General features: G+C 43.0%; 1 protein-coding gene across 3 annotated transcripts in view; it reads right to left on the bottom strand.

Moving 5' to 3' along the window:
• Window positions 1-15,346: 15,346 nt before the first annotated feature.
• Window positions 15,347-21,407, bottom strand: part of ELAC1 (elaC ribonuclease Z 1) — a 6,911-nt gene continuing 850 nt past the window's right edge. Inside the window, exons 2-5 of one of the 3 annotated variants that reach the window (XM_025214882.1) lie at window positions 20,299-20,459; window positions 19,541-19,734; window positions 17,749-18,216; window positions 15,347-16,595 (exon numbers count right to left, since the gene is read on the bottom strand). In XM_025214882.1, coding sequence (XP_025070667.1) covers window positions 16,126-16,595; window positions 17,749-18,216; window positions 19,541-19,697 — 1,095 coding nt within the window. In that variant the 5' untranslated portion in view covers window positions 19,698-19,734; window positions 20,299-20,459 and the 3' untranslated portion in view covers window positions 15,347-16,125. The remainder of the gene's footprint in view (window positions 16,596-17,748; window positions 18,217-19,540; window positions 19,735-20,298; window positions 20,460-21,407) is intronic. The other 2 variants (XM_006033141.3, XM_006033142.3) reach the window with 2 other exon arrangements.

Genomic DNA, 21,407 nt, shown 5'->3' with positions numbered 1-21,407 from the left:
CGGGAAGGGCTAGTATGCGGGAAAGGGCATCCTCTGCCAGGCCAGCTGGCGGAAGCTCGGGCTCCCAGGAATAGGTGTGTCCTTTTCCTTCCTAGCAGGCTCTAGCTGGGTTGAAGTTGGTGTGAAGAAAGGGATATGAAGAAACAGATAGCTGAGACTTCATTTTTCCACTTCAGCTATTGAGTTTGCACACATGCATGCACCCTACCAGTTAGATTTCAGACAGAAATAGCAGTGGCTGGAGCAGTGGATAATAGGAACTGTCCTTGGCAATGATTTTGCTTCTTCCTCACAAATTGTTTTTCTCTAGGGCCCTGGGTGTCTACTGCCATGCTGCAGGAGACTGATGCTGCCTGGGGTTATCAGTGCATTTGTCCAGTAATCTTAGCTCAAGAGCACATCCTCTGTCCTCTCTGTGGAGCCCTGGGTTGGACCAAAGGAGTCTTCTGGCAGGGAGAACAGAGCGCTGTGTCTGCTCCACCTCTCCACACCAAGCCACACAAGGCCTTGCTTTGAACCTTGATTTTAAGATGCAAGGTGCTCAACTAACACAGTTCCTTAAAAAAAATGACCATGATGATAAGGTCCAAAATGAGTTTCCTATACTGAGTATTATTTTAATGATGCTGAAGTTCACAAAAAATAGTGTTAGCCACCATTCACTGCAAAAAATCCCTCCTTTTCCATCTGGACTGTCTTAAATTAAACATTTTAAATTTCTTCTAGCAAAAAAACTCTCACTTTTAGGGTTGATTCTGAAATGTTTAAGGTTTGTCAAGATGGAGAACTTGGCCAGGATATTTCATAAGACCTCACTGTGTGCACTTATTACACCAGGGTAAAGGGGCTGGAGATGGGGGGGAGATACAGCAAACTCATGTATTCCTCAATAGCAGTTCTTGCCAACACCCCCTCTAGATAAATTATCCCACTGACCATAGTTGGACAACTTTTATACATAAGCCTTTCAAGGCTGGGTTTTAAAAGCTGTTTGTATAGATTTTTACAATATACAGTACTCATTTTAAACCATACCTCAATCCATCTATGCATTATTCTACTTTGTCTGATTTGGGGAAAATAAACGTTGTTGACAGTTGCTTAATGCAATTAGCCTAGCCCAAAGAAAGCCCCACTGCAGTCACAATTAATTAATCAAGCTAAGCAGCTCTTAAAATTGAGCTAAAGGCATCAAACTCCTTTACCTTAGCTTTAGTATGACTCCCCAGCTAAAATACTAAATGGTGCCTTCACTGGTGTCAGTTGTTGTGGTGGGTCATCCCCTTTGTTTCCCCAGTTGTGATTCAATAAGACCCTCCCTTTAGGCAGTTAAGTCTGGGCGGGGTTTTGGATTATGAATTCCACATAAACGGTAGGGCTGTGCGAAACGGCAGCGTTCTGTTTCAACCAGCACTTCGACATTTCGACAGAACAGTGTTTTGTTTCGACTTTTGTTTCGAGTCGAAACGGCTGTTCTGTTTCGTTCTGTCGAAACATCTTGCCGTTTCGACCCTGTTTTGACATTTCGCCCATAGGATATAATGGGAAAAGTCAAAACAGGCTATAACTTTGTCATTTCTGGCCAGATTTGAATGAAACTTACAGGGATGGTAGCCCCTTCTGAGGCCATGACGCAAGCCATGTTTCAAGGAGATAGGTGCAGGGGGCTCGGAGAAACTACACCCCCAAATTCTGAAAGTAAAACTCATGTCACGTGTACGTGTTAAGCCACAGTGGGGTCAAAACTGCAGGCTTGCTAGCCCCTGCTGAGGCCACGAAGCCTGCCAAGTTTCAAGGGGATAGGTGCAGGGGTTTAGGGAAGCTGCACCTCAAGCTGCAGACAAACAAAACTCATGACATGGGTGACTGTTTGTATTAAGGTGCAGCAGGGTGAAAGCTGCAGGCCTGCTAGCCCCTGCTGAGGCCACAGAGCCTGCCAGCTATCAAGGAGGTAGGTGCAGGGGTTCTGGGTTTTGGGGCCCTGCACCTCTGGCCACAGACAGATAAAACTCATGCCATGGGTGCTTATGCAACTGTCTGTCTTGGGGCAGAGGTGGGGGGAAACTACTGCAGGCCTGGCTGCTAGGTCCTGCTGCGGCCACAAAGCCTGCCAGCTGTCAAGGAGATTGGTGCGGGGCGGTTCTGGGGCCCTGCACCCCTAGCTGCTCACAGGCAAAACTCATGACATGGGTGCTTGTGCAACGGCTGCCTCTCATCAGGCAGCAGGACTGAAAATACCCCATAACTTGTCACCAAGACCTGAGGGTAATAACTGACCACAGTACAAACATGAGCTGGCAATGCGATGCTGTAGCCAGCAGGACCAACCATACGCTGGCATGCATCAATTGATGCATCTCCAGCAAAACCATTGCAAAGAAGTGATTCTCCTGCTCTACTCAGCACTGGTGAGATTGCAGCTGAAGTACTGCATCCAGTTCTGGGCTCTGCACCTTAACAAGTACATGGGCCTAGTTGCAGGAGGTGGCCAGGCTTCCAGATGCACACCCCGATCCTCTGCATTTCCCATGCACACTCCTGCAGAGTGCTGGTTGCTGGAAATCCAGAGGAAATGTTGCATTTGTCTCCATCCAAGGTCCGAGAGGTCAAGGAAACATAACTTGATTATTTTTTCATCTACCCTGGTCACTTAAATCTAAATTTAAGCACAGGTTTCAGGATCTGAGCCTTACCCATTTGTAAATCTACACTGATCTACACAAGGTTAAAACCAGAGGCAGAGAAGAGTGGCCCATTGCTATGGATGGCCTCCATCACAATCATAGCAAAGCTCTTAAAAAACATGAACGTATCTACGTTATTGCTATTTGACCTATAGGGAACTGGGCAAACAGCGTTTGTCATCTGCATGGCATCAAGCTTAAGTTAGATCTGAAGGGTCCGGTGCTGACACCTGAACCATCAGGCCATCCTTTCCTTTCTCTCTCATTTAAGCCCAACAAAAATAAGAATGACAAGAGTTTCAGAAAAAAAGGACGAGATAAATGGTCCTAAAAGAGGAACACAAAATGTGTATTTGCACTCATGTGTCATTATACCACAAATAAAAACAGTTTGTGTTTTTTACACTTTTACAAAACTACAAGAAAAACCACATTTTAAAAGTGTACACTATTCTTTTCTACTGCAAAGCACAAGGTCTTAATCACTGAATTATTTCTAATGTGCATGTTTTTGTGAACTCTATGTGCATATTCTCATAATTATGCTAACGAGAAGCAATGTATTTTGACAGACAGGATCTACTGAAACTAACAATGAAACTTAAATTGATTTAGTGTATTGTCACCGCAATGCAGAATCCCCAATCTACATAATATAAACGCTTCATAACCTTTTCCCATCCCTAGAAAACAGATTTTACTGATGAAAACTGCCATATGAAAGCTATGTATGATGTTAACGATTATGTTTTCCTGCATAGATATAGTAAATAACTCATGATAATAAAATCACATGTTAAGGTACAACTTGAAGATCATATGGCAAATTCATGGGAAGTAAAGTCTAACTAGCTGGCTATGGCTTTCAAAACTGCAATCTTTTCTTTGAAACTAATATTTCAAAGGGATAATGAAAGTAGAGATTTATGGCATGAAATGGCTTCTTAGGAAGTACATTACATTGATTTAAATGTAATGATCAGGCTCTATAAATTCATTTACAAATAAGTTTCAATTGGAAACATTGGACCAACTTCCATGTTACAGATTTCTAAGGAGATAAAAATACAAATATACAGACATGTTGCAAGGTTTTTCTGCATGCTAGGTGCACACCAGTGCTTTTCTCAATAATCAGGCAAGGCTGTTTGGGTAGATGTGTTATCTTCAATTAGACCAACTGAGTAGTTGGAACAAAGTTCTTTACAAGCTTTCTGGCACAAGTACCCTTCTTCAGACATAGGGAGACTATCAGGTATCAGTGCAGGTATCAAATTAAGGCGTGAATAGTAAAAGCGCATTAATGAATGTGTAGATGCATTATAGCATTTACACATTCCCGAGGCCCAAGTCAGTCCACATATAGTGTTAATGTGCTTTAATACCTGCACATGTAGATGCCTGCCTAAACACACTTAATTCACATTAAGCTAATGCGCATTAGATTTCTCTCTCTCTAGGTAGCATATCCAAAGGGTATGTTGGTGACCATGGTCTTCCACAGATCTCTTCTCTTTGGCATACAGAATTTCCAGTGTTAATACATTCATCCATTTAGACAGACTCTTCATATAAGTCAACCTCTTGTTCCACAACCTCTCCCTCCTTCAATATTTCCAGTTACAACCAGACTTTCAATTTCCTTTTTCCTCATAACATGTCTGAGAAACTCCAACTGTCTCTTTCTGATGTTAATCAGCAGCTTCCTTCTGCAGCCTGCTCTTAACAAAATATCTTCGTTTGAAGTGTGACTTGTCCAACATACCTTCAAGAAATGCTTGAAGAGCCACATCTCAGTTGCTTCAATTCTCTTCTCCATACTTGGCAATATTGTCCACCATTCTGATGCATACACGAGGACTGGTATAATATAGCAATCCAAAACTCTTAACTTCATCCCCCATGGAAATTTTACTATTTGTCAATATCTTTCATTTTCAGAAATGCGTCTTTTGCCATCCCTATTCTCCATTTTATTTCATGATCACATTTACCATTAAATTAAATTTAGGGGCACTTACGTGCACATGTAGACACACCCACTGTTGAGGATTCTGCTTCTTCACCACACTAGTTTCAGAGTATCCTCTATGTTCCCTTGTACATGGCTTGTTATGCTCATTTACACAGATTAACTTAATTCCTTTGATGAGCTGTGTAATGTTGCTACCTTTCATTTAATCATCACGCTTATTTCCTTGACCAGCTCCTGGGGCCTTAAACTATATATCTATTCATACTACAGGCCTTTAAGATCAGTGAAGCACTCTGGAAAGTTAGCACTAGCAACAGCCTTGTAGCCTTGACAACTGTAAGCAGTATCCCCACTTTACAGGGAGACATGTGGAGGCAGGGAGATTAAGTGATCATCCAACGCTACGTAACGAATCCATGCAAGACCCATGACTAAATATCAGGCATGTCAGACTTCTAGGGCACTGATCAAGACTCCAGAGTATCTACTGAAGACATGTTGCCCTTGCTGTTGAATAGCATTTGGCAAATCTACACAAGCATTTAGGCCAAGATACAAATACTGAATCCAGAAATGGCAGGGGAAGTTGTAGATATGGTGCATGTAACTGACCCATCTGAAATTTCACTAGGAAAGACTTGTGTAAAAAGTGCTATGAGATTTTTAATGACTACAACCTATATTTCTTAACACACATCTGAAAAGATACGTAGTATTTCCAATCAACAAGCTGGGGCATTGGTCCAGAAGAAGGTACTACATGCTGAGATATCACCATATTTCCAAGCAACTAGATGTTCCAATGAACTTGCTTGCCCTGTCATCTGCTGGGAGGTCAATACAGCAGTGTGCAGGCAATCCAGGAAGTTTTTGGAGGGTGTTGGGGACAACATCCTGGTGCAAGTGCTGAAATGGACAACTAGAGGCTGTGCTCTTCTTGACCTGCTGGGAATCAGGGAAGAAGTGGTGGGGAATGTAGCAGTGGATGGCAACTTGGGCAGCAGTGACCATGAGATGATTGAGTTCAGGATGCTAAGGAAAGGAAGGATCCTGGACTTCAGAAAAGCAAACTAAGCCTCACTCAGGAAACTTATGGGCAGGATCCCCTGGGAAGCCAGTCTGAAGGGGAGAGGAGTCCAGGAGAGCTGGCTGTACTTTCATGAAGCATTACTGAGAGTGCAGGAACAAACCATCCCAACGTGCAGGAAGACTAGCAAGTATGGCAGATGACCAGCTTGGCAGGGAACTCTTCAGTAAACTAAGTCTCAAAAAGGAAGCTTGTAAGAAGTGGAAACTTGGACAAATAAATAGGGAGGAATATGAGTAGTGCTTGGATATGCAGTGATGAAATCAGAAAGGCCAAAGCGCAACTGGAGTTGCAGCTAGCAAGGGACATGTAGGGTAACAAGAAGAGTTTCTAAAAGTATGTCAGCAACAAGAAAGGAAAGTGTGGGTCCCTTACTGAATGGGGGAGGCAACTTTGTGACAGAGGATGCAGAAAAGGCTGAAATACTCAATGCCTTTTTCACCTCCGTCTTCACAGGCAAGTTCAGCTCCCAGACTACTGCACTGGGGAGGAGGTGAGTTTGGGGAGGAGGTGAGTATCCCTCAGTGGTGAAAGAACAGGTTAGGGACTATTTAGAAAAGCTGGATGTGTACAAGTCTATGGGGCTGGATGGGATGCACCTGAGGGTGCTGAGGGAGTTGGCTGATGTGATTGTAGAGCCTCTGGCCATCATCTTTGAAAACTCATAGTGATAAGGAGAGGTCCTGGGTGATTGGAAAAGGGCAAACATAGCGCCCATATTTAAGAAAGGGAAGAAGGAGGATCCGGGGAACTACAGACCAGTCAGCTTCCCCTCAGTCCCTGGAAAATTCATGGAGCAGATCCTCAAGGAATCCATTTCTAAGCACTTGGAGGAGAAGAAGGTGATTAGGAACAGCCAGCATGGATTCACCAGGGGCAAGTCATGCCTGACCAACCCTATTGCCTTCTATGATGAGGTGACTGGCTCTGTGGATGTGGGGAGCCCAGTGGATGTGGTGTACCTTGATTTTAGCAAGGCTTTTGATACAGTCTCCCACAACATCCTTGCAAGCAAGCTAAGGAAGTACGGGCTGGATGAGTGGACTGTAAGGTTGATAGAAAACTGGCTGGAGCATCAGGCTCAGAGGGTAGTAGTCAGTGGCTTATGAGGTCCCTTCCCGCTCTAATGTCTAAGAAAATCCATGAAAAATCATTCTTTGACTAGCTAAATGTTTCTGAGCTCTAATTTAGCCTTTCTGTCTATGATGTTTAATATGTATGCATAGATTAAAAAAAAAAGCTGGATCAAAATGAAAATTAGGATCTAAGCCCACTTAGTACAGTGGAACCCAGACAGTTTGTAGCATTAGGCTCCACAGACTTTGCAAAGATGAGGTGGAGTCGCATACAGCCACAGCGGATAGCTGCATGAGACCATTATTGCCCTCCAGCTGGGTGGAAAAGCAGTGCCCTTTGAAATTAATGCCACAGGAAACAGCTACTACTCAGTCCATCCTTCACTTCTGCCTGCTGCAAGTTAAGCAAGTTTTGAAACACCCAGGGAGAAACGATCCAGGTTCTGTTGTAGTTATCACCTGTATTTTTAAAAAGTGTCAATGTTACAGAAGCCTTTAATTTTATTTTCTCTCACCCTTCCCACACTACTTTAGCCTGGAGTTCCTTAGGCCCCTCTGTTGCTATCACTAGAAGAGATAGACAAGAACTCACAGTATACAGAAATCTTCATGGAAATAAATGTGTCATTTCAAATAGAAACAATTAAGTTGAGAAGTCCTGGCCTGAGATCATAGACTCATAGAAGTCGGGTGGGAAGGGACCTTGTAGATCTTCAAGTCCGACACCCTGCCTGGGCAGGAGGAAAACTGGGCTCAAATGACCCCAGCCAGGTAGGCATCAAGCCGCTTCTTAAAGACCCCCAGAGTAGGAGCCAGCACCACTTCCCTTGGAAGTCGGTTCCAGATCCTAGCCGCCCTAACTGTGAAGTAGTTCTTACGGATGTCTAATCTAAACCTACTCTCCAACAACTTGTGGCGTTATTCCTTGTTATCCCGGGGGGCGCTAGGGGAAACAAGGTCTCCCCCAAACCCTTCTGGTCCCCCCAGTGAGTTTATAGACGGCCACCAGGTCCCCCCTCAGCCTTCTCTTGTGAAGGCTGAACAGGTTCAGGTCCCGTAGCCTCTCATTGTAGGGTCTGCCCTGCTGTCCCCGGATCATGCGGGTGGCCCTCCTCTGGACCCTCTCCATGTTATCCACATCCCTCTTGAAGTGGGGTGCCCAGAACTGGACACAGTACTCCAGCTGCAGCCTGACCAGTGTCGCATAGAGGGGGAGGATCACCTCCTTGGCCCTACTTGAGATGCACCTGTGGATGCACGATAGGGTCCAGTCAGCCCTGCCGACCATGACCTTGCATTGTCAGCCCATGTTCACCTTGGAGTCAATAATGATTCCAAGATTCTTTTCTGCCTCCATGCTCTCAAGAAGGGAGTTTCCCATCTTAAAAGTGTGCTGCTGGTTCCTACTGCCAAAGTGCAGCAGTAACCAGCAGATAAAGGGAACAGTATCTTCAAAAAATCCTCATTAGCCCAACAGTCTCTTGATCTGCTGGGCTGAGCTACAAATCCAGTGTCATCCTCAATGATAGTAATACTCACCAGTGTCATCCTCAATGATAATAATACTCACCACTTTCATTCCTTTAACTTAATGTTATGAAGCCCTCATTTTTGGCTTAGTCATCCCAACCACTATTTTTTCATGTCATATCCAAATCTCAAAGGTTAGTTGAGCAGAGTGAAGTCAAAGCAGTAGCTTCCTCCCTATTCTTCCCTCAAATAGCTCAGCTCCTCAGGGTCTGCGTCAGGGCTCGGCAATGTTTTTGGCCAGAGTACCAAAAATACCCCAACCTTGACCCACGCTTTGACTTGACAAGGTGCCCGACCCCCACTGCTAGCGGCAGATGCACATGCACCTCTGGGCAGACAGCAGGTGAGAGGCCAGGTTTGCAGTGCTCCAGGCCCTTCGCTGCCATGCACCCTAAAAAGGCGTGCACGAAGCTGCCACCAGCCCTGGAGCTGGGCCGGGGCTCCAGACCCCAGAGCATTGGTTGCAGCCTCCTGGCTGCCAGCTGACTTGGGCTCTGCTGCGAGCAGCCCCGGCTCTGTGGCCAGCGGCAGCTGCCCAGAGCCCAGCAGATCAATGGCTCTGGTGCACGTGTCTGGGGTTGCTGACCCCTGGTCTACATTGTCATGTGCTGCAACCCTAAACAACCTTTACAAATACCAGGCTACTGCTATGTTGTACTAAGCACTTAACACTTCTCAGGAGTTGCTCTCAGCTCCCATTAATTTGCACTGGTTTTAAGGGCACTTAGCATCTTGCAGGATTAGTCCCATAATTACATCTCATTTCCTGAAAGAGCAAATACACACTGAACAGCAGTAGAGCAGCAGCTGGTTAGCAAAGAAGAGTACTTATTTAAAACAATTGTTAGAGGTAATTTTACTCGGCTTGAAACTATTGAAGGAGAAGAAATGTCAACTGCTTCTGTGAGGGCTGCTTGTGACATCCGAAGGGGAATTAGTACAGCTGGACATTTTAATCCGTGCTATGCAATGTTCGCTCACATATGGGAGAAATTCAACCTTTGTACCTGCCATGCCTAGGCTTAAAATTAGACTGCTGACATTTGAGCCATATTGGTTCTCACAGCTTCTTTCAGAGGGAGTTATTTTTAACTTTGGGTGCACTTGGAGATAAAAATAAAAAGGGAAGTCAGGGATCTTAAGTTTCTCTACATCTTCGAAGCATTTGCAAATAAAGGAGGTTACCAAACCTCAAGTTGTAAACCTACCTACGGATTTCTATCTTACCACTTCATTTAGCAGCTCTCAATTTAAACATTTTTGGGCAGCCAAGATTGACTTATTTTTCCCTTCCCTAATTACTTTATGATTAATGGCCCCAAATCCGTTTTATCTTACTGGCACACATAAACCATTAACATCCTTCTAATCTCATTAAAGGCCAGATTTTCAAAAGAGTTCAGCACCTTTTTCCATTGAGAACAAAAGAGAAGGCCAGACAGTAGGAAGCACAGCCATATGCATTTGAGTAATCAGAAACAGTTTGGCACCATAACAGTTGCTAACAAAAATTCAGCACAGAAATATACTCTGGGATTTCATGTATACCACTATATTTACATAATGCACACCTCTACTCTCCACATCTATAAAGGAGAAATGGTTTATTAAAGACTATTTTTTGTGAACGGCCTAAATATAATGACCTGTCGGCAAGAGAAGTAGAAAAACACTGGACAAATTATGGACAGATAGACTCAAATAATGTTTCTAGCCCTTACTAATGTATGGGTCTTGAGCCAACCCCTTAAGCTGCCAGAATCAAAACTCCTTTTGTTCTTCACTTTTACTAGCTGAAAGCTCCCAGTTTACCCTGACATGGAAGCTGATTGATACTCACATCACATGGTTTACTAAGGAGCCTGAAGGGGCATCCCATCTGTTCTCACTGATTTGAATGAGAATTGAGAACGCACAAGACCTCGCAGCATCAGGTCCAGCATTACTTCACTGCTTGAATCCAAAACTGTATTTACCCAGAGCTACAGGACAGACAAAGCAAGGCCAGAGGTAATATTCACAGTGGAGAGAGAAGGGCTACATGAATTGTTTGCAGTCTGTAACTCTTTCTCCTAAGTTAGGGGGATCGCTAGGGTGCTGTGTCTGGTGAATTCTTTACACAACCTTGAAAAAGTACACCCCTTTTCCAAATTTGGTGCCCTAACTCTACAGACTAAGATTTTTCTGTTAGTTCCTATGATGAAGTACAGCAGGCTGGGAGTGGAATCCCTCAGTCGATTTTAATCTCTGTCCAGTACAACAGAAATACTAGATCAATCCCTGGTTTGGTGATAGTGTTTAAATTCAAAGATTCTGGGCTTTCTTTAAGCCTGGGGAACCTTTGCCCTCTATAAAGCACTTTCTGGCATTCAGAGCTGTGCTCCTGCTGGCTGTTGCTCTACAATTATCTCTAACTCTCTATCTTGATATGGAAAATGAATTTTAAACTGTGTTTCTTTAACCCCACTGTTATGATTATGAAGCATGTTGAAGCTCTTTCTCTAATGCTGTATTTCATGAGAGCTGCAGCAGCCCATCTGAATGCAAAACTGCCCCGTAGCACAGATCTGTCTACAGAACATCCTACTGACTCCATCCCATCGGTGACCTAGAGAATGAACCTGTAATAAATCCACCTGCATCTCCAACTGGCTCACTGCTGGTTCATCACCCACACCTTTTTGTTTTCCTTTAAAAGGACTTGTCTACAACCTAAATGTACGTATGTATAGTTTAAATGCAATATTATTTTCTTCAATAAATTAACATTACGCTGCCTCATTGACATGCTCACTTTTGACAAGGATTGCGTTTGAAGCATTACCAGCAGTAGAGATGTACATTTTCATTTGATCTAAAAATTAACATCTCTCCTGCACCTGCCCCCCCAGGATTATTAATTTCACTAAGCATCCACATGTTGGTGACCTGATGAAAAATGTCTTGACTTCAAAAGCTTCTTTAAAGGGGAAGTTACACATTACACTTATACCATACTGAGGGCACTTAAAATTCAAGCATCTGCATGTTAGCTTATTAATTTATGCTAAGCATCCTCTGAGCATTTCAAATTATGCCGCTTTAGGCAAGGGTTAACTGGGCTATGCTCACTAGCTCACATTAGGGTAACTTTAGGCTGCTCTATGGAGGTAATACAAGCAATTTGAAGTCCTTCAGCCCTCCTGGGAGGAGCTAGGAGTGGCACAGTGCCAGGATGGGGGAGGGAGGGTGGGCGGGCAGAGAGCAACCCTGTTCCAGTGCTAATTGACTCCCCGGAGCCTAGAGCTGAGCAACGCCAGAACCGGGCCCCCCGCTGGTGTGAATGACCAGGAGCAAATTTGCACGAGCACTATGATGCAGTAACTACTGTGAAGTTCATCTAGTACCTGTATATACAGGTACTAGCTTACTGTACAATAGACCTATTTACTGCACAGTAGCTGCTGTGCAGTTACACAGTGACGCATTACTGCACAGTAGATTAGTCTAGAATTGAAAGAGATCGGATGAAGTTTCAACACATCCAATAATGAAGAACATGGCTAGTTCAAGCAAACCCAAGCCATGGGCTAGTATGTAGCTACAACAAAGGCACCTCGCTTTGGTTTGTAGAACTAGATTACTGTACTGCATATCACATTCTTCACACAAAGTTTTGAACTGATTATGTTTCTTGGGTTTTGACCTGATTAAACTAATTCAGTAGCCTCTTTCATTACATTGCAAAGAAAAGTAAACGTTAAAAATAATGCTTGCTGGTATGTAATGGAAGGATTCCACAAAATTTCATGCAGTCTCAGATATAGATGCTCTGTGAAAAAAGGGGAACAATATAGATATCTATAGAAAGATATCTATATCTATAGACTTCTCAGACTTTAGCAAACATCCCCTCCCCCCCAAAAAAAACAAAACAACCACCCCACACTTCTCTTACCTAACTTAGCCAATGCCCTGTCTGTTGCTGTGACTGTTACTTTCTCTGGTGCTACAAACTTTTTAAAGACATTTTTACAACACCTTTTTCACCCTCTCTTCTACAATCATTTTGCAATGATATCATACCAACAGGTCTTCTGTTATATCTAATTCCCAAATAATTTGCTCTGACAATTTTCAATAAATTAAGGTACCATGAACATCCAGACTTTTCTCAGTTGCAATACTAAATAACCCTTCTTTTTCAATACTCTCTTCAATAATTTCTCATCTCTTCAATAACTCGATTGCACTAGCTCAGATAACTTTCAATAATCTCTGAAATATTCAAAGCCCTCCTAGACTCAACAGAATCAGAAAACTGGCTTTTATTCTGCTCTTTTCCTAGTTCCTTTTCATCCTGAAACAGGGTGGAACATCATCTACTTGTGGTACGGTCCATTTTGTTGTTTTGCATGTGATTTTGTAAGATGCAAATGTAAACTGGCTTGTTATAAACTCTGCAAAACTACACACTTTTGATTCAGTCTTTGCTGTTTGAGCTTAAGTTTCAGTTCTTCAAATTCACTAGGAAGTGGGAAATCACTGCCAATTGCAGGTTGCACTGACATTAATGCTTTCCAATTGTGATTCTTTTAAATGGAGTGCAACATCACACAGTAGACATGGGGTAGGCAAAATATGGCCTGTGGGCCACATCCAGCCCACCAAGCCATTCTATATAGCCCACAGGGCCCCTAAAATATTTAGAAAATTAATTATTATCTGCGCATGGCTGTCTGTCAAAAACCACAAGGCACCAGCAGCAACAGGACCCAGGGGGAGCCAGCAGCAAGACCCAGTGCCTGAGGAACAAGGCCCTCTGGTCCCGACCCTAACTCCCCACCACCTCCAGCCCCAACCAGAAGCCTCTGCAGTTTCTGGCCTGGTGACCCTTTGGCTGTTCCCTGCCCTCCCTCTGTCCGAGTGGAAAGTCAGATGCGATCAGATGGAGGGAAGAGGGGAAACTGCCGGGATCACCCCATGCTGCAGGACTTGGGCTGGCGCCATGCCATGCTATGCGGTCCCAGCCATGCAGCCAAGAATCACATGGTGCTGGCCAGGGCAGGCAGGAGCCATAGCGGTAGGCAGGGGGCAGAAATCAGCAGCAGGTGGTGGGGGGGGCAGCAGGAAGGGCCAGTGGGTGAGGGAAGTGGTGGCTGAGAAACAGTAGTAGCAGTGGTAGACAGGCATACAGATGAGAAAGGGAAGTGTTGGTGGCAGCAGATGGAAGTGTGGAGCCTGTGCCAGTGCCCTGGGGTCAGTGGGGACTCAGGGTGGGGCAGCAGCAGGAGTGCAGAGCCTAGGCACGGGGTCTGCCTGGCTGCCCTGCATGAGGCTTACGCACAGTCCACAAGAGCTGCACGTGATGGAGCCGATGGCCCGGCCCCATCTCTCTCTCTCACGCCACCCACCATAACCCCACACCCTCCCACATCCCCCACCCCAACCACATACCTCACAGCCATCCACACCCACCCACCAAAGTAGGACTTTATTTTGAGCTATTATGCAATTGCCTCTAGCTGTACTATGCAAGCTAATATAAATCAGAACAATGATATTTTTAAATAAAATTTAAGTAAGTTATAGTAGATGTATTTTTAGTATATGATTTGGGGGTTTTTTTTCATTTTCAAGATAGCAGCACCCTGCTTCCCAAAAGGAGTATTTCCAGGGCAAGGGGAGGGATTTCCAGGGGCAAAAGTCAGGGGTTAGAGGTGGGACTTCTAGTCCCAAGCTGGTGACCAGGGGGCAGGGTACCTGTCAAGGGGGGCTGAGGGGTGGCGGGCAGCTACCTTTGTGATCCTTGACAGTTCACCAAAACTCGTTAAGTGGTCCTCCAGCCAAAATAATTGCCTGCCCCTGTAGTAGACAGATATTTTTCCTTCCATCACCCCCACCCCCAAAGAAAAGCTCTTGTTCCCCTTTTTCCACAGAACATCTATATTCATCTTACTTTCTTGATCCGTCTGTGGGTTTTTGCAAACTAACATTATTTGTTTACTTCGGAGCCCTGCAACAGGTGCTCAGGATTCAACAAACATCTTCTGGGAGCAAGAGGCAGGATTCTTGAAATGTGAGCATTGCTATACATCCCAGCTGGTTAATCTGCAACAGCAGGGGAACTATTTACATCCCTACTAGGAAATGTAGGACATGTGCTATCTATTTCTAACAGTCATGTACATGTGTTGCATTATGCATGACTGCAAGACATGCCCAATATCTGTTATAAACAACCTCTCCCCACCACCTGCCTCCCCCCACCATCATTTGCAGTTCGCTGCAGTCACTTGCAGCTCTAGAGCCAAAGGCCTAGCGTCACTGCTCTAAACCAGTGATTCTCACCCGGGGTGCTGCAAGATCCTTTCAAGGGTGCCAGGCACTGTGAGCATCGTTAGGTGTGCAAATATGATATACAAGATAAATCCAGAGAATTGCTCCATTATTTTTCTGTAGTCTTAAAACAAGTGAAAATTAAGAGCTAGCATTTTCTAGAGGGTGCCCTGAGTCTATTGAGGGGTGCCTTGAGTCTGAAAAGACTGAGAACCACTAGTCTAGATAAATCTAATTGATGACTAAGGAGTAACTATCACTACTCTACAAAAATTAATGCAGCCAAAAATATATTTGAGGGACATTTCCTGAACAGCATTCATGTGGGCACATCTACACAAGACATTTACTACACAGTTGACTAATTAACTGAGCAGTAAATGTCTTGGCACCTATGCATGCACCCTTATTAGGGCACACAACACTAATAAAATCTGCAGCAGGTTAGTACTGGTAAATACAAATACTACCCTGCTGCAGAGTTTGGGTTTTTTTGTGAACAAAAGCACATGTGTAGACACTGCCCAGGCTGGCTGGGGCACAAGGGTGCTTCAGTGCAGGGGCTGCACCCTCATGCCTCATCCAGCCCCTCCGCAGCACATGGAGCCCAACTGGAGCAGCCCTGGGCTGGCAGTTTTATCCGTTAGTAATGAGAGTTATTTACAAAACGTTGGGTACAGTTATCCATATTTTATTTAAGTTCAGCACAATATTCCCTTTACATAAAATAATTTAAACAAGTTTTCACAAGATTTGATACAAAAGAATCCCAACAGGCTGACATTAAAATCTCTTCTCTTTTTTAGAAATCTTGATGTGCCTTTAAAAAATCCATGAAAGATTGTAAACACAAGACAAAAAGACCCTTCAGGTTCCCCTTTAAGACTTAAGCCAAAAATATCTGAAGTTCCAAGAAAGTGTTCGGAAGGGCTCTTGCCTATATTTATATCTACATTTTCTAGATTGTTTCACTAAATGCCTGCCTACATACTTGTACACTTTCTTCCCAACTCTGTAAGTTTCTACATTTTTAATGGGCTATATAACTGAAGAACAGGTTTATTTTCTTTGCTTAGGCCTTGTACAAAAATGAATGCGACTGCAAAATTATTTCACTGAAGGCAGCAAGTTTGACTAGCGATCTGCCTCTTCATCAGCCTTCTAGTGAGAACTGGACTACGTAGATACTTGTCAATAGTAATACTTTTCTGCAAAGGTTCATTTCCCAAACTACCATGGAAATTGATGAGAAATAAGGGCATTCGCCATCTTGCAGGATTAGGCTCTAAAATAGCAGCTCTACAGCAATAATCCAGTGCTTACCAGACCATCTCTACAGGCTGAGCAGTTCAACAGAGGAGCCCTAGGAACCAATTTGGAGACCTGACATCCTACTGTAAATTCAGTTAGTGCCACACCTGACTCACTGCTGCCTTGCTGCAGAGCTAGATCGTGCTATTTTTGTTTTTTCATTGGAATGTCTATTGTCATAAAATCCTCCGCTAAAGTTACTTCTTGGCCAGCTAATACTGCTTCTGCTTGTCTCTTTAGTTCTGTGACATCAGTGTCTCCTTCTCCCACCAGAGCAGCCGGTTTATATCTCTGACTGAAGTGAGTCAGAACCAGATTCTTCACTTTACATAGCTTTGCAAACTCAGCTGCCATTCTTGGAGTGCTGTGACCATACTCAATGGCTTTGTCCACTTGACTGTCATCCAATGTGGCTTCATGAACCAACAGATCTGCTTCAAAGCAAAGTTTCACTGCTTCATCTCCAACAACACCTGAACAGTCACCTAAAATACATATTTTCCTTCCAGGAATAGGATCTTCCAAGACATCTGAAGGAGAAATAGTTATTCCATTTTCTAGGACGACTGTAATACCATTTTTCAGCTTCCCATATACAGGACCTGGCTGAACTCCTAGTAAGAAGAGGGAGAAGTTCATGGTTAGTTTTTGTGTTCATGTACTAAACACTGGTCATCTTTCAGTACAGGAGCTGAAAAATTTTACACTGAGTCCACTAAAGCAAGGGTGGATGGCCAATTCTCATTTTGATCCATCTCTCCATTGATCCAATCTGTGGCACAGGCAGACTGGGAACGAGACAGGGCAGGGAGCAGAAAGCAGAGCAATACACCGGGCAGGGAGCAGAAAGTAGAGCAGCAGATTGGGCAGGGAGCACAGGACAGGAAGAAGAAAAATCAGCAAAGCAGAAGATCTGATCCCTGCCCTATGCAGCATAGGGCAGGGATCAGAAAGCAGACCAGCAGACTAAGCGGGGAGGAAGGGGATCAGAGCAGCACTCTCGGAGGATGTGGGGCTAATTTGTGGCACATCTCCAAAAAAGGGCTGGCCTCCACTGCATCAAGGCATGAATTTTTATCAGATGATAAGGAAAACAATATTTCATTTCAGACAATATTTCATTTCATATTCTAAGTGGGTTTTATTTTAGCGCAGGAGGTTCTATAGAAAAGTTTTTAAATGGTAACTTTTGATATGATATTCTCTCACAAATACACAGTTATATTTTTCCATTATGGTCAATTCACGCTTTCTTAAACTAAGCCCTTAATGAATGTGCTGGCACAGGAAAATGTCTTTTTCTCTTCTGATGATCAAAGCCATCCTCATTAGTATAAAAAGTTTTAGAATAAGTTCTCCGTTTTCTTCTAAAGAGTAAAATGGCCCATTTCAGGCTGGATTGCAGACAATTGCACATGGCTCTAATTCAGTAATCTCACTTGGAGCAGTTTTCAGAGGCGTCTTCAGCCATTAACTAACACAGTTCTACTACAAATCCTGAAAGTATGTGTCAGGTTGAACACTGTATACTTTTGGATATCCCTCACCAGTGGATTTTCAGCATCTGAAGATGAACATTGGTGGTCCGACTATCAGAATAGGTACATTAGAAATTCTTATATAGGCATATAATGGTTAAATATAAAATGCAATTATAATTCTTTTAGAACCAACATGCATGCATCTTCTGAGGACATTTAGGATATCTATAAAATCAGTGATATTCACAAATGACCTCTTTATGATAAAATAAACCCAGCTACTTACCAAGGTCTCTTAACTTCTGTACATTGAGTTTACCAATTCGCTGTTTTTCCTCTACTAGAAATCCAAAGGAAGGAATGCGGTGAAATAAACGGAAGGCTTTCATAACAAACTGTTCATCATTGACCATTGTGTAGGAGTTTTCTACAGAATCCAGATAAATTGTTCTCCCTTGCACTTCTTTGGACGATCCTCCATCTCTGTTTAGCCAGGGTAATTCTTTAAACTCTTCTGGAGGGCATTGGTCTGGTGTAGGTACTAGTTCATGAACAACGTATGAAAACAGGAGCTCCGAGTGGGAGAGCTCCATAGTTCTCCAAATGAAGTCTCTCAGTCCTACAGGCCCATAAATATCAACATGCTGCTTGCTTGGACAAGAACTACTTTGGAGACTAACTGTGCACAACAAACCAGGAAGCCCAAAAAAATGGTCGCCATGAAGGTGGGTTATGAAAATCTTTGTAATTCTACCTATTAATGAAAACAAAAAGTACAGCAGCAACTGAACAGATTTTTTCCAGCTTCAGCTTCCTGCCATTGGTCTATATTATGTTCTTTACTAACATAGTAAAATCCCATTCTAATAACAGTAGAAGGATGAATAACTACATATGCAATCGAGTGCCATTGTTTCTACAAGCATTTTATAAGGAATTCTTACTGCTCTTTGATCAGGAAATCTCTTGCTATTTGTGAGAGCCTGAGAAAATATCCAAATTCCCCAATAAATTAGCAAAATATTTTAAAATGCAATCTCTAGCTATGGGCAGAGCCAGCATTTATTTAAAAAATGGAGGGGGAACCACTGTTGGGGAGAGAGCATCAGCTGTTGCACTCTATTTCATCTTTCACGATCCTGTAGCAATATAAATGAGCAGAATTTCTGCAGATTGAACCCTGAGTGACACAGGGTTAAACAGGGGATAGTTTTTCTACATAGCATCACTACAGCAGCAGGCAGGGGTAGCAGTTACATCCCACAGCTAACTATCACCCTCATGTTTTCATAACCATATGTGGGAAAGTGCAGTACCGTTCAGTGTTCTTTGTGTATACCTATGTGTGGAGAAAATACAAAAATCATGCACAAATCCCCTCTCCAGCTTCTCTTCAATAAACTATGAGCTCTTTGTCTCCCTCCAAAGTATTCTCCATCCATCAATACTTAGCTGCTCGCTCTCCAATTTTTCAGCATCCTGAAATGCTGATACCAGAACTAGACAAAAAATTCTAGTCCTGATTTCACTAATGTCACACATGCAGAGGTGAAACAACTTCCCTAATAACTTTTCCCATATTTATATCCAATGATTCTGGGATGCCTTTTTTGCTACAGCTTTGAAGTGGGAGCTTTCTTGTACATTGTGAATCACTGCTTTCCATTACTATGTGCATGTGGCAGAATTGTTAATAGTGGCAAAAAGTGTTCAATAAATATTTGTCTGAAGGCAGTTCATTCCCCATTTCCAAGTTTACCTGGTACTCCTTGCATAACTCTCCACTGCTTGTATTAAAATACATTTTGTTTGAATGGGCCAGGCTTACCGACTGCTTCATCTTGTGTGCCTTTTCCTCATTATTTACCATTACAAATATCTGTGTCACACTGATTGAATCAGCAGTGATTTAGTATTTACTTTCTTGGAGAACCACTGTTCCCTTTCCTAGATACAATAATAAGCAATACTTGTGTGCGTCTACATGTCCCCAGAAAATATGAGCTTAAATACAGAAGATATTGCACTTAGATTGTGCGAAAGCCGTCTCAAAAACCATACTTGCAAATTGCCCAGACCTGCTTTTAGATGGCTTTTCATAAACTGTGTTTGAGTTCCTTCTCCGCAGTCAAAAAGCCAACATTCTCCTTCATTACGAATGACTGTAGCGGAGGCTCCTCTTGTTGGAGATGGATATGCCGAACCTGTTCCCAGAAAAGTGATATCCATGGACATTTTGCGCTTCTCAGTATATGACCTAAAAACAAACAGACTGCACAAGCTTAGTTCTGATGAGGAACAGAAACAAGCCATAATCAGATTTCCTTTAAATAAAAGGTGGCAAAATCATTTTCTTGACTAGATTAGATTCTTCTTCAATATAGTTCATGGACTGGGGTATAAATTATGGACTATATTCTATCCAGGATTCACAGCAGCAACTCCATCAATGTTAAAGAATTTAGTACGGCCTTTATTTTCTAAGGGATCTTCATGTCACATTCAGTATCAACTGAAAGAAATTCTCACTTTTCCAGTGACTCCTATTCCTGACTTCTGTTTCTCTTCTTTCCCCATCCTCATCTCATTTTAGCTGACCCTGTTTAGACTGATGTTCCCCCAACATCTTTCCATACAGCATGGACTTCCCTCCCCATTTATCCCTTCCCAATTCCTTCTGCTAAAACAATTAGCAATAAAAATGTATTTAACACTTTTAAGAGATCACTGGACTTCAGAGCTACCTTCGCCCGCCCCCCCCCACCAAATTAAAATGGGCAAATAATCTCATAACCCTTCCAGACTGAAAGATAGGCTAAGGTTGATTTATGCTTACTTTGCATTTGGAGCAATTTCTTTGCAGGGACAAAGACTAGAAATACACTTGGGTTTTAAGCAGTAGCTTTCTACAAAATCATATGAACACAGGACTGGAAGAACCTCAGATCATCATATGCAGGCCACAAACAAATCAAGCGGGTCCGGTGTTTGACACTCCTGTTTTAAGAAAGCATGCCATACAAACAGCAGGCGTAAGTTAAAGTTGGGGTTTTTTCCCTTTGTCAGAACAAAGAAGCCGAGTTATATTTCTGTATGTGATCAGCATAGCCTCTTGCATGTTCTAGTGAAAGCAGCTAGGAGACGGTTTGCTAAATATAAGTTGCATTAATACCTTCAACTGAATTACTTGCATTTTCTCAAAGCGTTAAAGACTTGAGATTTTCAAATTCATTTTCAAGCACACTTCTGCAGGCGTTTAAACAATGCCCTCTATATCCTTCAGCAGTCTACTGGTAAAGCTCACACAACGAAACACATTTAATTATGACAAAAATAGGTGAGCCGTTATTTCTTGAGGGCCATAAAGATTCTCTTCAAGTTTAATACTCTATTTCTGCATTATGGCACCAGGATCCCCTGGAGGATGGTGAAAGATAGCATGCTATCAATCTGAACCATGATTACAGTTTGCCAGTCCCCTCCTTAAAATGAAAGGACTGTGGCTCAAAAGGAATCAGAAGCAGAAGTTTTGCTTTGTTATATAATAATAGCTATTACACATAAGAGGCAGTCAGTGGCAGTATAGTCAATTGGTAATTTTAGGTGGAAGTTCAAATAAATGTGAAACTATACATTACACTTAGATCATGTTAAAAGCACTTAAAACGTGAACGATTGCATACTAACGCTTATTAACAATGGCTAGGCGCCCTTTACGCATCTTTAAATTACTCTGCTTTGGGCAAGGATTATCTTTGAGCTGTGCCACCTAGCTTCACTTAAATTAACTTCTGGGTGTTCATGCGAGATAAAACCACCAATTGCAGTCCCCCAGTATCCCCAGAATCACTACTCCCAAGTGGACTAGCTAGCTCTATGGGAAGGGAGGCACGGGGAAGGGACAAGGGTGGGGACAGGCCTGAGTGGGGAAAAGGAAAGGGAAAG

Source organism: Alligator sinensis, unplaced genomic scaffold (genome assembly GCF_000455745.1).
Source record: "Alligator sinensis unplaced genomic scaffold, ASM45574v1 scaffold24_1, whole genome shotgun sequence".
Classification (NCBI taxonomy): domain Eukaryota; kingdom Metazoa; phylum Chordata; order Crocodylia; family Alligatoridae; genus Alligator; species Alligator sinensis.
This window is presented reverse-complemented; position numbering and strand designations above follow the sequence as displayed.